The 17,796-nt window shown below is 40.2% G+C and overlaps 1 protein-coding gene across 1 annotated transcript in view; it reads right to left on the reverse strand.

Moving 5' to 3' along the window:
- REV3L (REV3 like, DNA directed polymerase zeta catalytic subunit) overlaps nucleotides 1–17,423 on the reverse strand; it is a 117,183-nt gene extending 99,760 nt beyond the window's left edge. Inside the window, exon 1 of the mRNA XM_074150943.1 lies at nucleotides 17,212–17,423. Coding sequence (XP_074007044.1) covers nucleotides 17,212–17,350 — 139 coding nt within the window. The 5' untranslated portion in view covers nucleotides 17,351–17,423. The remainder of the gene's footprint in view (nucleotides 1–17,211) is intronic.
- Between the last annotated feature and the right edge of the window lie 373 nt (nucleotides 17,424–17,796).

Below are 17,796 nucleotides of genomic sequence, written 5' to 3' on the forward strand. Positions count from 1 at the left end.
TCCAAAGCCTCACAGGAAACTGATGGAAAAAATAAAATCTGAATGCTAACCTCCTGACCACCAGACTGCTCTTCAAAGCTTACTCTTCCAATGGACATTCAAACCCTCAGATAATTGGAAGAAACAGACCACAACCAGGAATAAAAATCTGTGCTTAAAAAGTATTTTGCATAGGTAAGACCAACACTTAACTGTTTATTTCAAATCCTAGTCAATTAACTTGAATATATCAACAGTGCATCTAGAGCAGAGCACAGACCAACAGGAAATTCTCACACAGGTGCCCACTACATAGTATTAATAGTGATGGCTGTGGACTGGGAAAACAACCTGAAAATCTCATATTGAGAGAAAATAGTCTTGTGCAACTCTAAAGGGAAGCTGACTACTAAAACCTCTGGGGCTCTAGCTCTTTAAGAGACAAAGAATTCCTTCATTTCTAGGAAAAGCAGAAAAGAATTGTCATGAAAACCTCCAAAAGACCTTGAGATCTAAAAACATAGGTAAGGGTATTTATTTTGTGCCTTGGCTTTGCTCAGAAAATCATTCATCAGTTTCACCAGGGTATTTCTGCACTGTTCTGTTCTAAAATGAATGTTCCAGCAAATTTTAAATTTTGTTTATAACAACATATTATTAATTTATTCAGAAAAGAAATTTAAGAGAAAAAACCAGTTATTTCTAACTCTGATGATAAAGGCAGACTTCCAAATAATCATTTCAACCCGGTGCCTGTAGAAAAATTGCTCCTCTGCCTCTACTGTTGCTATTCATAGATCTCTAAGCAGCTACTAGTCCAGACCAGATGACTGTAACAAATTCAAACACTTCTGGCAGAGCCGTGTTTATTATTTTCCAATATGACTGTCTGCCAAGTTTCCCTGTCCAGGATTTTTTTTTTTTTTTAAAGAAAGGAACTTTGTGAGCCAAACTATGTCAGGGACTATCTTTCAAACTATTCTTTCAGAAAGTGGAAGTGCACTAGCACGTATGCAGAACTGTATTTGAATATGGTTCAAAAACATTAGAAGACACAGTACAGCCAAAACAAAATGCTATGCTGTGAGTCTTTGAAATCATTTATCAGTATGGAATACTCAAAATCTTTCCTAACATGTGATGAAAAAACCATAAACTTTAATGAAGTAAGATGAAATTGAGGAATGCAGCCATCTTTAGTTCCCCTCAAAATATAATCTTTTAATAACACCTTTTGTTTTATGACTTTTTAATATATATTCTACAATGTCTGTTTCTAGTCTATTGCTCATTAGCTTAGCTGTACAAATGTGCACACAATATTATGGCATAAAGAAACATCTCTTGTGAGGAACTCTTAGAAGCACTGGTGCATATCATTATCTTAAATGATGGTCTTGTGATTAAGACACATAAAGGCAAAAAAAGGAAGATGAATCCCACTGTAAACCCCTCATGACCCTGTACAAATCATTCAATCCCTCAGTCTTGATTCTACATCTATAATACCAAATTAAGAATTACTTAAGTATTGTAAAGCACAAAATCATTCACTAACTGCATACATGGCATTCAGACAAACGCAGTCATGCGATAAACACTCAAATTCTTTGCAGGAGTAGAATTAAAAGAAAGAAGTCAAATGTCTTTGCAAAGGTTCTGCACATGATTCTCAGCTTTCAAACTGAACTGAACATAATCTTGCAGGGCAAACTTGAATGAATTATTCTCTTACAAGAGTTTAATCCATTTTAAAATAACTCATAATTAGTAAAAGTACAAAGTAATAACCAAAAACCAAAGATGGTGGTGATTCAATATGGCAAGTCTTTTGATTTATCTTACTATTATCAGGTTTTCAGGTCTTGATGTATAAAATTCTGTTTTGGACATGAACTGGGGAGTTGTGGGGGAGACAAAAACCTTAGGCATTTATAATACATTTCTATAAAAAACTGCCTGTAAGGGTGGAACTCCTGGAGATAGCCAGAAATACATTGATTTTATAGGAATTGTGAATAGTACATGCTTTTGAAAGATCAAGTCTTGATGCTATGAAACCATATTAGTCAGATTATCTACTGACAAACTTCCTTGCACCCAACTGAAGAACCGTCCCTTGAAATTTTAATATCTCAAATATTAAGAAACTCTCTTAAAAAAACCCCAAAGATCTAATACATGATTTCCTAAAACAATGGCGTGTTAACAAAAAAAATCTTTAAATGTGACATTTTTGACACATTAATCCTGTTATTGTGGCTGCTACTGTTCAATAGCTGGGGACCAAGATCTCTGTTAACAGACAATTACAGAACAAGTATTTGTCTCCCCACTGGAAAAAGTGCAACCGATCTCTAGATAAATATTAATTATAATCATAATCTTCTCCTGCATTTCCCACTTTCTTCATCGTTCACTTAATGGAAATTATGAGTTTTAACTGCATCCACCATTCCTTTTCTATCAGTTTATTTCTCACTTTTGGTAAAGATCACTCAATTTTCATCACATTCTTTACAAACAGTAGAAAATGTCTAATTTATTTTTTTTAAACAGATTTCTTAACTGCTTAGGCAAATTCTAATACAAAATAACAATTCCAACCATTACAAACCCTCTTTGGAGTAAAGCCTTTTGTCTGTGATTGAGAATATGTAAAAATATCACTAAGCCCCATGAGAGATGTTTTTTAAAGCTAAATATTTCAACATACAGCTTGGCAATGAGAGACAACGATGTCCAGTTGCAACTGAGCTTATGTTAAAATGTGAGTGAAGTTCCTGAATGGAAAAAGAGCTCTTGACTTCAACTATGCAACTACAAAAACAGTCAAAGAGCAACAATTTTCACTACAGATGTGACCTATGCTTCATGAATTCAGAGCTAAACTTCAACTAACTCATAAAAGCAGAAACTATCCCACATCAGATTTACTTCTGAGTTAGGGATGAGTGTACACAGAAGCTATCTGCCAGGAAAACAACACTTCATGAAGTTGGCGCCACATCCTTTTACATGGCTAGCTTCCAATATCAACTTGGAGGTTTCCTTGTTCTAAATGCTGGCAGCTACTAGAATATAGGTTGACGAAAAAACACTTTTCTCCTCGTAAAATATGTAATGTATCATGGTGATGAATTCTGTTGGTCAACTGAAAACTAATCAAAAATAGAAAAAAGACTGCTTCCTTACATACAAACCCCTCATATTCTTTCAATTCTGATCCTAGCTTGCAAACAATATCAGAGTATCAAGTTCCTTTATATTATGTATTAATAATCACAAAACATTAAACATTCAAATAAGAGACTACTTAGAACATAGAGCTTTGAAAAATAACAATCACTGTAATCAGATGCTGAAAAACAGCTGCTATACTTTGGAATATGTAATCTTGTTTTCTTTCATAAAGTGATTTTTTAAGACATTACATAGAACTACATGTAGTTCTGACATTTCTTGTAAAATGGAGAGAATACAAAGGAGGAAAGAAAAATCATACATTAAAAATAATTGACTAGTATTCTAACAGTAGTCACGACTAGGATTTCATGGTTTATTCCTTAATTACAACACTGGAAAGAATTTGTGGAGTTATAATGGAGGTCCAGTTCACTACCACTGTGACAACCAGACAGTGCCATCCTTTTCACCAGCACTGTAAGTTTCATAGAAAAGTCTACCCAAGAAGTAAAAAAGCAACACTGAGAGATTTTGGATGACACCAGTGACAAACGATTTTTAAGAATATCTAGAAAATTGACACCAAAAAAAACCCAAACCAGAACTGGCATCACTTTTATAGAAGTTTACTAGTGTCATCTATACCAAAGGAATGACTTCTATCACCCCTAATTACAAGTTTCCTCTTTAAACTGATTTTCAAACAATAGTTTCCTAAGCATTTTAATTTTCCCTTACAAACCCACACAAACGAAACATACACTTCAAAGTATAATCACAAGAGACTGCATTCATACCTAATCACTCTGGTATTGACAAAGCCAAGATTTAGTGGATAGCTCTCCCCATCAAATATTCCTCCTCTCCCGTCCTAAAAACTATACGAAAATAAAGGACATCAATACAACAGTTGCAGAATTTTCCAATTATGGCTTAATTGGAAAAAAAAAAAGTGAAAAATTAGAGTTACATTAAATTTTAACTTCCAAGATTTTGTTGAAAACTGTGCCATGAGATTCATAACAGCTATACTAGGTTCTATTCTGTCAAAAGGACTATGGTTCTGGGTATGCAATTTACAGATATTGAAGAGCCAGACTTATATTCAGAATAGCAGTGTATATCTAACTCCATCATATCTAGTTACATAAAGGAACAGCTGGTATCTGTAACAGATCGCTACATATTTGAAGAATTAAAAAGCCATTTTAATAATGTTTAAATGGAAAAGAGTTGATGCTACTTCATGAATGCAGATGGAATGGACTTCTAATTCCCCAAGTTTCATTTTTTCCTCTTTTTCTCTTCATATATGTCTCTTCCTGTAATCCTCACATGAATATACTACCTAGAGCACTAGCAGTATCCTGTTTTACTGTTTTGATGAATTGAAACAGCAGAATTCTTCTGCAGAGCTTCAGTGTATACAATATTTCAGAACACACACCTGGTAGAAAATCATCTACCCTTCTTTATTTACTCATTACAGCATCAATAAGCAGCCCACAAAATACTCTGAAACAGTAAGTTATTTTCACCTCTACAGCAGTTGAAACCTCAATTACACTATGCTAACAAAGAACCCAATTATTACCTGCATTAAAAAAAAAAAAAACAAAAAAAAAAAAACAAAGCAGAAATCCCCCCAAAAGCCTCTGCAGCTCAGCAAATATATTGCATCAGGCTTTCCCCTCCTTTTCCCCCTTCTCCACAATTCTGAGTGACTTCCTAGTGTAAAAGCATTAACAAATAACCACACTGTGCATTTGTCCAAACATAAGCCAAATAAAATCAGATGGCTTCAGAAACCAACGCTTATGCAAAGTGACGGTTACTGCATCAAATTCTTGCTACAGAAACTCCTGTTCAATACTGTGCACCATAAGACATTTAAAATTGATAACTAAATATAGCAGAAAAAAATGCAAGCTACTGGATTTGAAAACTCATCCATCTATCCTAGGGGTGCGCGCAGAGATTCAAGTCTATGACCAAGCTTTAAGTTTCAACTGATGGCTACTGCAGAGCAGCTGTAAAAACAGCCAAAGTTTTGTACTACTCAGTTTTAAACATTACTTGTGCTTCTCTTGACCCTTGTATATCAAATTATATATCTTCAGATAATAAAAGCCTTACACTGCAGTCTTAGTCATCAGGTTTTCTCCTAAGCCAACTTCTTTCTAAGGTTCTCTGGGCAACTCCACTCTGATCTACTGTTATTTTTCCATCACCATTTTATCTCCACAAATTTATTGTCAAATGCATGAGCTTCAGCCTCTCACCATCAATGTTCCGCTATCAAAATAACAAGTCCCTGGTCATGAGGGTTCTACAAGTGAAAAATGCAATCACTCATCCTTTAAAAACTATAGAATTCAAACATTCAGTGAAATTAAATGGTTTACCATGAGCCAGACAGCTACCAAAGTTATTTTATGAATAAAATTGCTAGTGGTTTCCATAAGAGAATGACATTCTGAAAAAGCCAAAGACTAACTTGCAAAGAGTAAGATGTTGCTAAGGTTTTCTTTCAGCAAATCAAGCTTCCACAAAACAAGATGACATACAGGCTACAGAAAGCCCATTCACACTAAAGAAGAGATGATCAGTTGAACAAGTGACCTGTTTCTCACTGTCTGTTTTTTTGTTCTGTATTTAAATCTGCCACATATGCACCTACATTATGCAGGCCCACCTATCTTTCTCTGCCAGTAAAAGATACACCTTCTTGTGCATGCATCACACTGCAGTCAGGCTTGAAGTCGGGCTGGTTTTAGTTTATTTCTACTGATATACTGGCGAGATGAACACCAGATATTTTTAATTTTTTTAACTTACGTTTTCACATCCCTTAACCTAAAAATAATAATACAATTTTTCATGAAAGCAGACAACACAAGATGTGCTCACAAACTGCACGGTGCTCATGAGAATATTGTAGTTCTCTGCTATGTTCTACGCTTCTTGGACAGTTCTCAGTTGGGGGAACTTTGTTTTCTTTCTCTCTTCTCCCACTGCACAGAGCAATAAACCTCAAGTAACACCTCATCTACTTCCAGCCACAAGTCTGGAGATAAGAAATTCCAGGGGATGAATCAGCCCCAGGAGCCAAAGCAAGTGAAACCAAAAGGGAGCTGCCTTAGATAACTGGTCCCTGTTGTCGCAACTCCAATGTCAATATTTTCTGCAGTTCTGGCTCTCAGCACTCTCCCTTCCTCCAACCCGTCCCCTCCAGCTCACCTCACATGCTCCACATGTTCCTTTCCGTTCCCAGCCTTCCTTTCAACACATCCTCCCCTCCTGTTTTTCCATTCAGGCAATCCCTCCTACAAAATTCCACTTCAAAATAATGACTAACAATATTGCCATGCCATCTGTTTTCTTAACATATCACTATTTCTACACCTTTTAACACTATGTTTATACAGAACATAATTTTTTTGGAGTGAGGACTATGCACCGTTATCTGCACACCGCCTAAAACAACTGGTTTCTGTTCTTAAGTCTTTCATCTTTTATATTACAGTGGTTAAAAATGACTATTTATTTCCTTGATTAGGTTTCCAACTGCTGGCATAAGAACACAAGCTCACCAAAATCTGACATGCTGGCACAATCTGTAAATGTCTACCAGAACTTCATTCTGTTGTTCCCATCTATCCTAAGGTGGAGGGTTTAGTTGGCGCGTTTGGTTTTGGTTTTTTTAATGCATCAGACTCAGAACAGGAATCTAGACTGTAAAGATACTAAATTCATCTCTGCACGCAAACTGCAGGTTTACAAATGTACATGTGAATGCACAAATTCCTTAAGAAACATACATAAAAAAAACATAATAAAGACCGACGTGAATTACCATGTCAAGCTAGATTACTTTATGCTCAACATATGCCACTTTTCTGAAGCAAGGAAAACATGAGACAATTTAAAACTGCATTTCTGATTCAGAAGACCTTTCTAGTCAATGATGACATAATATTCAGTTATTTTACATCATTCCTATGTTTTCTGTTCAGGTAAAACATACCATCAAAACCAGAAAATACAGACTCAGGATTTATTACTTTTACATAGTCATACCCTACCCGAGATACCTACGTAGAAGTTTTAGAAACACTACAAACCAAACCTTACTGTAATCAGAAATAAAGCATATATACTTTCACCTCAGAGGATGGCATGTTAAAAAAAGGAAGAGGTAACAACAAAAACACACACTGGACAGCTCTAAAACAGGTTTGACCATTATGCAATGGGGAGAGAAATGAAAGTTAAGTGAAGAGAAGCAGCCTTGCAATAATGCAACATGGAGGCCAGTCATTTGTGGCATACTCTAGAGGTCAATACTGAGGCCAATATTGTTTAACATCTTCATTAATGACCTGGACATTGAACAGGTGCACCCTCAGCAAGTCTGCAGATAATAAGGTTTGGAGGAGTGCCTTGTACACCAGACGGTTGTGCTGACATCCAGCAGGACCTTGACAGGCTGGAGAAATGGGCAGAATCTCATGAAGCCCTACAAGGGGAAATGCAAAGTCCTCACCTGGGGAGGAATAACTCTATACATCACTATGGGCTGGAGGCACTGTCTGGAAAGTAGCTTTGCAGAAAAGGACCCAGGAGTCCTGGATGAACATGAGCCAACAATGTGCCTCTGCTGCAAAAGCGGCCAACAGTGTCCTGAGCTGCATTAGGAAGAACACCACCAGCAGGTCGAGGGGCATGACCCTTCCCCTCTATTGAGCACTGGTGAGACTCATCTGGAGTGATGGGTCCAGGTCTGGGTTCCCCAGACAGACATGGACATACTGGAGCCAGGCCATGAAGATGATTAAGGCCACATGAGCCAGGATTTTCTAGCCTCAAGAAAAGAAGGATTGGGGTGGGGTGAGAGGATCTTATCAATGTATATAAATTCCCGATACGAAACAGTAAAGAAGAGTGAGTCTGACTCTCCTCAGTGGTGCCTAGTGAATGCATTAAGAGGCAATGGGCACAAATTGAAACATAAGAAACTTAAAGTTTTGGGTGGGTTTGTTTTTTGGTTTGGGGTGGCTTCTTTTTTCCCTCCTGTTGTTTGTTTTGTTTTACTGTGAGGGCGGTCAAACACTGGAACTTACCCAGACACGTTCTGGCATTTCTATCCTTGGAGCTGGTCTAGGTGCCCCTGCTTTGAGCAGGATGCTTGGCCTAACTAGACAATCTCTAGAGGTTCCTTCCAACCTCAGCATTAACCTGAGGGTAAAAACAGACTTCCATTGTAGGAAATAGACAGATAACACTCACAGCAGAACTGGGTTATTTTTACTGTTACTATTTAGGTCTAACGGTAAAGATGGTTACGCCTCAGTTCTACAAAGCTAATTCAAACAGCTGAAAAATTAAAATATTTGATACCAAGTATTTATAAAAATAGATTCATTTTACATCAACGTAAGAAACTGCCTGTAATCTCTTCTAGTTTCCAACAGACAGTACAATAGGTTTCACTGCCTGCAAATGTGAATGCCACAAAACCATTTGCTTAATGGTCAATGGATAAACACATACAAGAACATGAAGGAAGATTCACCTGCAATGAAAGTATTTCATAACATTTTAGCTAGATTAAATAGGTAACTTTTTAAAAGGAAATAGAAAAGCTGCTATATCAAGAACTCCAGAAAATAACCTCCTCATCTGGATAATAAATATAATAGGGGTGGCAGCAATAAAAATTTGTTCATTACTGATCTGAAAGCAGTACCTGCAAAAGTGAAGGCTGAATCAGTTTCCAATTCCCACTGCTTAATAAGATTTCTACTATACAGAAACCCACCTAGGTAGTTTCAAACACAAAATGAAAGACTCATTATGCATCTCATTATACAAAACTCAGAAAACTTGTATTGTAAACCTCCCCTGAGGAGTAATGCTAAGTATTATGGATTAGGTGCAACATTCCACAGCCCTTTCAATATTCGCACTGAGCACCGCATGTTGATACTGCACCTAAAATAGGACATAGAGCCTTGCTGTAGTAAACACTAGTTTAGTCAGCAAACAGTACAGAGGCACAAACTGAATGTAAATAAGCAGCGGCTGCTCCTACCTTCTCTGTAATTTTTAAGAAAAGAACCCATCACTGAGGGACAAACCCAACCTAGCAACGGTGTCTGTAGTGAATATCCTTTCTTTTCTTCTTCTTTCCAAATCTAAATCAGTTTTCACTAACACTGCCAAAACCTTCCAGTAACTTACAGCTGCAGGGTAATCAAGACAGCTACCTGGCAACCTCTCCACATCATTTAGGTGCAACTGTGTTTACTTGGACACATGAACAGGCTGTACAGAGCACCTGGATACTCACTGCTGAGTAATCTCAGTAATCACAGAACGGTTCAGATTGGAAGGGATCTCTGGAGGTCACCCGGTCCAAACTCTCTGTTCAAGCAGGGCCACCTAGAGCCAGCTGCCCAGGACTACATCCAGACAGCTTTTGAATATCTCCCAAGGACAATAACTCCACAACCTGAGAATCTGAGAAGGCATGTATACGTACATCAAGGTCACATAATATGAACTCATAAACGTGCAGTCAACATGATGGACTGCATATATACGATTGGGGGAAGAAGTTATCTGAAATGGCTGTCTGCACACTGATCACAGAAAGGCTGGAGCATACAGACATCAAATGGTTCCCTAATAAGCCATATGCCCGCCCCCTGCCCTGCCAGCAAGTGTGAAGTTTTATTTAAATGCCCTGCCAAAACGCCCACAAAGTTCTACACACCTTATAACTTCTCTATAATAAAAAGCAGCTCTTGAAAGAAAAGAACCTTAACAAACATGCATGAATGAAGCCTATGCAAACACTGGCATTTCAGACAGTCACTGTATCTAGTACAAACTTTTCTGGTATTTGTTTAGATTCCTGTGTATTTTGAGCTCTATCCTCAGTCTTAAAGCAACTGTATCAAAGGCAGAAAAATACTGCCTGTTTGCAAGCTCATATACTTGATTATTCCACTGCATTCCTCAAAATTATTGGTTTCACCAGAATACATACAGGTATCATGAATAACACTGCAATTACAGTGTAACTATACAGATTTCACGGCAAATCTTTGCAACCAGTCCCTGAACCTTGTTAATCAAGCCTAGGCCTTAATGGTATACTTGGTTCCATGACTATAGCTTTGGTTGATATATAAAAGAACATTATTTTATTGTTTACATTAATTTATTATTGGGCTGCGTAGTAGCACAGAAACAATACTGCCTGTAGATGGTAGCTTCTTCACTGTACTATCAGTTTTGCTATTGATTTGATGTGGGACCCTAGGCAAATCCATTCTTTTCTTTACACAGGTATACTTTGCTGTCTGTCAAGAACATGTCCCTGAAACGTGAGACAGCAATTCAGTAGACAGTGAAGCAGTTTTTCCCCATAGAATAAATATAATACAGAAGAGACATAGAGGAACTTAAAAATCACACACAATTGTAACACACAGGACAGTACATATGACATGGCAGACAGACAGAGAGGAAGAACTCAACATCCAAAGGTAACAGAGGAGGATGAGATGCTGTTTTTTCAGAAGCTGGTTTTGCAATAGCTGGAGAAACAGAATGCTTAATTAAAAAAAAAAAAAAAAAAGTTGACTGCTAATTGTCTCAAGATTTTGATAAGCAGATCTCCCTTAACATGAGTCTGAATCTCCAGTGACTGTGTCCAATCATTCTGAAAGATTTCAGTTGCTTCATCTGTGAGACCAAACATCCACTGTAAATATTTTAGTGTGAGTGTTCATGCTGCCTCTTTCCAAATGGTTACATTTTCATTGACATCATCCTCCTTCTCAGAGGGCCAGTGCACAGGCAGAGGTTAATCAAGTCAATCAAGGGTAAAAGACAAAAACAGGGTAATGACAACAGTTATCAGAACAGGGTATTAAATGATCAATACTGGAACTCTGAAACAAGAGACTGAGAAGAAACAGATACCATGGTGTTATCGCACCTGTTTCCTTCTTCCAGAGATTTATCTTGTCTACTCAGACTGCAAAAATTACTAAGCAGGAGCTGCTTCTCACTGAGTGTTTACACATTGTCTAATCCTGCCAACCTCAGTTATGCTTATGCATGTGCTACTCTGGTAAAAATAAGAAAGACAACTATTTTCAGGCTAGTGTGTTATTTTGAGGAGGTTCATTTTACACACTGAAAAAGAAGATATTTCAACAAGCAGCCAAAAAGCACCCTTAAAAAGTATGTAACAGAACTGGAAGTTGTAGCTGAGATAGATAAGCTGTCAGTCTACTTCCAGGGGCACCAATCATAAATATCATCCCCAAGTTATACATTAGATCCAATATAGATGCAGCTACTTTGTGAAACACTTTGAAGTCTACAGATGAGGGAGTTCCAAGCACATAGTGTCAGTTATACATGGTTGTGGTTTTTTTTGATTGAATTACAAAAGCACAAATAAATGCAGTGATTTGACCAAGAGGTACTCTACAGTACCAAACAGAAGAATGGTTATGAAACCAGTATCTGGATTCTAGTTAGAACATCGACTTTGTCACAGTATTTTAAGGTTTATTTAAGAAACAGTATTAAAGCAAGCCATATATACATGGGTACTACATTTGCTACTTAACGAGTTTCATGCCAGCAGAGCAGAATCTCACAGTTTATCCAAGCAGCCTCTCATTGCTTAAACAACTCAGCAGGCAATCTATAAATGCTTCAAAACTAGGAGAAGGTTCTTAAAAAACCACCATCCCAAAACAAACCACACAAAAAACTCCATAACACACTAGAAAACACATCTTTTTAAGGACTAGGTAAGTTACAAGCTAATGACCTCCAATCACATCATTGACAAAACTCAACCATTGTAAACATTCTCAGAATAAATACATTATCTCAAACTCTGCATTCCTACTCCAGCCCTGTTCACATCTCAGAGAAGCTATAAACCTCTGGAGAAGAGAGAAACAAATAGACATGGGGTTTTTTTCCAAAAGCTCTTCAGAAGCACAAGAAGCCTGTCAGCGCAAGATGCAGAAATGGTGTGCTGGAAGTGGAATTACACTGTATGATACTGAGAATCCTCTAGGCCATCCTGCAGGCCACAGAATAATCCCCTATCGAGAGTTGTGCACTGGTATATTTTGGGAGAGGGTGTATCCTATTTTGCATCCTCATGGCTGTATCACAAGGGCTGTATCCTATTTTGCATCCTCATACCCTCACTATGAAGCCACAGAAAGGACTCGAAGACTGTTAACGAGAAGTGACTACTTCTGAGAAATGGAATACAGGAAGTAGTGGCAACTGGAACAATGCTCGGCTGTGAACATTGGGATAATGAACGAAAGAGGCTACAGAGAATTATTGTTGTGAGACACAATGTCTGAAATGGTGGTGAAAATGAGGGGAGAAAAAAAGTTAATCATGAGCTGAGTGCAGAAAGCAACAAGTTCCTGCAGTGAGCTCATTCCTTCTCAAGTGAGCAGGAGTGGAGGAGAGAAAGACACTGGGATGGGATCCGATACACAGCCTAGCCAGGTCAGTGAAGGGAGAAAGGGGAGGGAAGAACAGAAGAAAGAAGATAAGCAGGCCCCCTCACTGAGTCATACCAGAGCTACTGCTGCTGGAAGAGAGCCAGATTTGAGCTGGAACATTTGCTTCTGCTTTTTTTCCCCTTTTCAGAAAACCAAGAAGTGAAGCCACCAAAGTTAGATGTCTACCTGAAATGCATTCAGATTTTGCTCACTGTAAACCCCTACTCTAAATTACACCTAGTCTCAGAAAAACTTGGCATCAAAAGTATGCAAGAGTAACTTAAAAACATCCTCCTCTTTGGCTGAGTTTTTCTGCTCCCCTGAAGTAAGATTCATTCGTGGATCAGTGATTGCATAATGTAAAATACAAAACCCTTCAAAAATAGCCAACTATATAAAGTGGCAGTTGTGAATAGTGGGGTTATATTATTCCTCAAATTACACATTGCTTTTTCTTAGGTAAATTCCTAATCTGCCTTCTCCAAAGGCCCTCCTTTCAATTGAACGCACATTTCTCAGCCTAACACTTTTCAACAGCAATTTTAAAATCTGTACCTATTTCTGTAAAATTTATCATGTATATCAGCCTCAAATCATGCCCAAATAGAATTCTGATCTTTAAAAATATTTCAACTGTTTTATAATACTCATTTTCATACACCAACAGGTACCTTTTATGTGGTTTACATTATTATCCTCAGCTACTTGTACTCAGTCTTTTTAAGTGAAGTGATAATTTAGCACAACCTCAGCTCATTTGTTGACGTCTCTCCTAACTTGACATCTAGTCTCACCCTGATTTCTTTATGGATGGATTTACAGTTTTGTTCTGTCTTCCTGTAGTTGAATAAGCACCTGGCAGAAATATCCAAGTGAGCGTTCATATATTTATTTTGTGAAATCTTGAGGAAAGACTCCAAGAGCTTGAAATGACCAAAAGCTAGTAGGAAATACACCAAAACTTTCATACCTCTATACATCACAACTTAGCAGTGAGGATAACAATTCAAGAATTGCCAATTAAACAAAAGACCATATGTAAACAAAAAATTCAATTTTCATTATGATTTCACTCTAATAAACAATTGCAATTCCTCAAAGGTTTTTGTTTTTATAAAAAACATTTACATCAATTGCTAGCTAGCAGAAAAGAAATACTCCCTGAGAAGATAATGAAATTTTGTTTCACAGTTGAGCATTACCCAGTGAACTAAAATCTATTGTTTTTAAATATAAGCAGCAATATTATGAGACTCCCTTAGAGATACAAAGACTACTATATCAAATAGTATCTACGATCTTACACAACAAAGCATGAATTTAACACTCCTTTCATTGTATTACCACCATGGCAGTGTTGTAGCATTTCTGAAATTACATTTTTGTCCAACTCACTGTGTCAACAGACATACCAGTCTGCTTCAAGCACCAAATGGCTAAAATGGAATGAAGTGGCCCAAATGGCTACAGTGCACTTAAACATAAATTCCAGCAGTGCTTCACTTCACCTTTTCCTATTGCAGTCAGAATCTTACTCTGTGTATTTCCCAGAACAATAGAAAATAGTAGGCAGATCTTTGCGCTTAAACAAAGTTTTCACTCCTTGCCCTTCAAGCTCTTATTACACAAAGATGTTGGACGTCAGGAGATGACTTGCATAGTCTTGTCAAATACAATGAGATTTCTTCTTCAAAAGACCTAAAGAAGTTGTTGAATGTTATTGTGGACACAGTCCATTCTAGTTCATCCTTCCATTATTTTTAATTATAAGTCTGGTTTTTGCCTCCTCCAACCACCATACCACAAAACACTTAATTTTATAGATCATTCCAGCAAACCTTTACAAATCAATTGTTGAGTACAGGATTACATAGAAGCCCTCAAAGATAAGAACACTGGCAATCCTTGTCATTCATATATCTCACTGAGCACAATACCTCCAGAAGAAGAGGCAGAAAGAGTAGGTAGGCGCCTTCAGAACCAACGTCTGTAGCCGATACTCGACCCAAGATACAGTGCTGCTACATGTTTGACTTTCTGAACATCTGCATAAGCCACTTCCACATACCAATCAATCCCCCTTCACTCAGCAGGTGGAATTGAGTCTGTTCTGAAGCTGACTCCCAATTAGCTGCACAGCATGGACACACAGCTTTAAACATACTAAGATTCATGCAGAGCTAATCACGCCAGAGGTGAAGGAGCCTATACAGACATCGTGGTTTGCGTGTAGGCAGCATGGCAACTGAGCACCTTTCCTGCAGGCTAGATATACCAGTTAAACCCAATGAGAAAGGGTTATTCTTATCCAGACCAACTCAAGTAAAGATGAGCATCACACTACCTGTAAGGCAAACAGCAAGTACACCCCACTGTCTTATACAGTATATCAGAAGTTGTTTTTACTATTTCTTTTTCCTCAAAGAAAGTGTCAGTGTAGATGTAAGTGATTTTACTTAATTTCATTTTATATTTGAACTCTCAAGTAAATACTTGGATAGCCCTCTCTCTGAAGTCACATCTGACAATGACTGCAACACCTCTGAAAAGAGACAGAGATACATTTGTCTCTTTTTTTAAAAAACAAAAAAAATAACAGAGAAATAAGTTCTTCAAACTTATTAGCAAACATTACTAAAGGTACAGAAAGAAAAAAGAGCCATTAAAAAGTTTAACAAGGAAATAAATAGAAGATAGCCAAGTCATACTTCCTTTGCAGACTGTAGAGAAGCCTCTAACCAAGATGAATTAGAAATGCTTCTATTATGCAAACTAATATTAAAGTTTATGGTTTGGGAAGCCAGGGATTTCCGACTGTGTTCCTAATAGCTGGACAACTCAACTACTTCACTGTTTACTTTACGATGCCACATTCATGATATGGCATAGCCTAAACATTTTCTTAAAAGAAAATAAGCTTTAATGAGTTAACCACATGCACGCACAGAAAGCTTGCTACCTGCCAAACAACCTCAGGCTCTACATTTTTTCATAATGAAATAGTTACTCATTCCATTACATAAATATTATTACATAATATCTCCTTTGTATGCAAAATTAGAACTACAATAAAATAGGTCCCACTATTTCAATATTTTATCTATTAATCCCACTCATCCACTTAATATTTTAGAACTGTACATGCATCGGATCACAACAGTTTTTATACCTCACATCCCTCTGTGTCTAAACAGAGAACAAACAGATAATTCTAAATAAAAAAAGCCCAAAACAAAAAACTCAACAAAAAAAAAAAATCTGCTGTACTAGAATAACTGGGTAAAGGGAAAGATACCGTTATTATGCTTTTTTGTTACGTTGTCTTGCCTAACATATAACGTACATACCAACACCTCATTTTCAACTTGCAAGTCAATAAAATATGCAGAAATACCTTAATTCCCAAGGTCAGCTTTAGACAACATAAGTATAAAGGGATTAAAAGCAATGATGTTTAACATGTCTAGCAACTCAAAGAACAGGGTTCCGTTTTTTTCCAACTCAATATTTAATGTGTGGGTAAACTACAATAAATATTAAATTAATTTTCTTAAATATTAAACGTTTGAAATTCGTTCTGACAGTCAGAAACGTACTGGAGATGTGGGAAGACTGTAACCTTGAGTCCACAGAGACGAGGCAGTGAAGAAGTGGCATGTGACATTAGGAAGTCTCGGGGGGCAACATGTGGCCAGCGGTTAGGACGTTCCCTTCTGCAGTGCAGCACCAATGCCTATCGTTTTACACGACTTGTACCACGCCGGCGTTAAGATCAACATAAACCCCCCACTTTGTAAGTACTGCAGAAGTCTCACTTGTGCCTACGTTCAAAGGCTTCCCCTCTCGCTATTCGCCCCGCAGAAGCGCACCTCCCGGTGTGCCGCCTTCACACCCCGCGCCACCGCGCCGTTATCCTGCCCTTTAATGGGGGTGTAGGGGGGCGCGGAGCGGGCGGCTGCCCCCGATGTTTGCACAGCTGCCGCCGCCGGCTCGGGACAGCCCGCAGGCCGGCCGCGCCGCGCACAAAGCCCCGGCGGCCGCGGGCCCTCCACCTGCGGCCCGGCCCCGCGGCCCCCCCGGCCGGGCGGGGTGTGGGCGGCGGGACGCGACACGGCACCTCCGTCCGCGGCAGCCTCCCGGCTCCCCCGCCGGGGCCACCCGGGGCAGGTACCCTCCTCGCCGGCCACCAGCGCCGCCGCCCCGCGGCGCCGGCTGGGCCCGACGCGCTCCCTCGCAGCCGCCGCTGGCAGGTGAGACGCGCCGCAGCGGCGGGTGGGGAGGGGGGGAAGGAGGGAGGGAAGAAGGGAGGGGGGCGCGACCCAGCCACAAAGAGCAGGAGCCACCGCTGCCTCCACCGCGGGGGGGGGGGGGAGCCGGGCCAGCGCCGGCAGCACCCGCGCCGCAGCGGGGCCGTCCCCGCCCGGCCGGCGGCGACGGCGGGGGCGGGGGGGCGGCGGCGGCGGCGGCGACGGGGGTCCCTTACCTGCAGGGGTGGCGCCGAAGACTCTCACGACGGGCACCCGCCTGGTCGGGGCCTCTCGGAAGTGTGACTGGCAGGGGTCCAGGCCGGGCAGCGGGCTGCCCATGTAGTAGTCGGCAGTCACGATCCGCACTGAGAACATTGTTGTCCGCTGCCGCCGCCGCCGAGGCACGCACTGAGGGAGCGAGCGCCCAGCCCGCACGGGCTCCCCCCGCCGCAGCGAGCGAGGGAGGGCGCGAGCGGGCGGGCGCGCGCAGCTCCCTCCCCCCCTTCCCCCGCGCGCCTGCTTCTCCTCGCCCTCCCCGCCGGCGCGCGCACAGACAGCTGCACGCGCCTTCTCTGTCTGTCGCTCGCGCTCTCTTCTCCCACCCCGCTCCCCTCCCCGCCGCCGCTACTCCTCCCGGCGCGTGCGCGGCGGCGGCGCGCGCGCGCGCCCCCACGGGCCGGGGCTCTTAGAGGCCGGCCGGCCGCGAGCGGCGCCTGATGAGGGGCAGCGCGAGCGCGGGCCCGTCCCCCGGCAGTAACACGGACACGGCGGGTCCCCGGCTGCGGGCTGCAGCTGTTGTTGCCATGATGATGATGTCACGG

This window comes from Numenius arquata, chromosome 7 (genome assembly GCF_964106895.1).
Source record: "Numenius arquata chromosome 7, bNumArq3.hap1.1, whole genome shotgun sequence".
NCBI lineage: Eukaryota > Metazoa > Chordata > Aves > Charadriiformes > Scolopacidae > Numenius > Numenius arquata.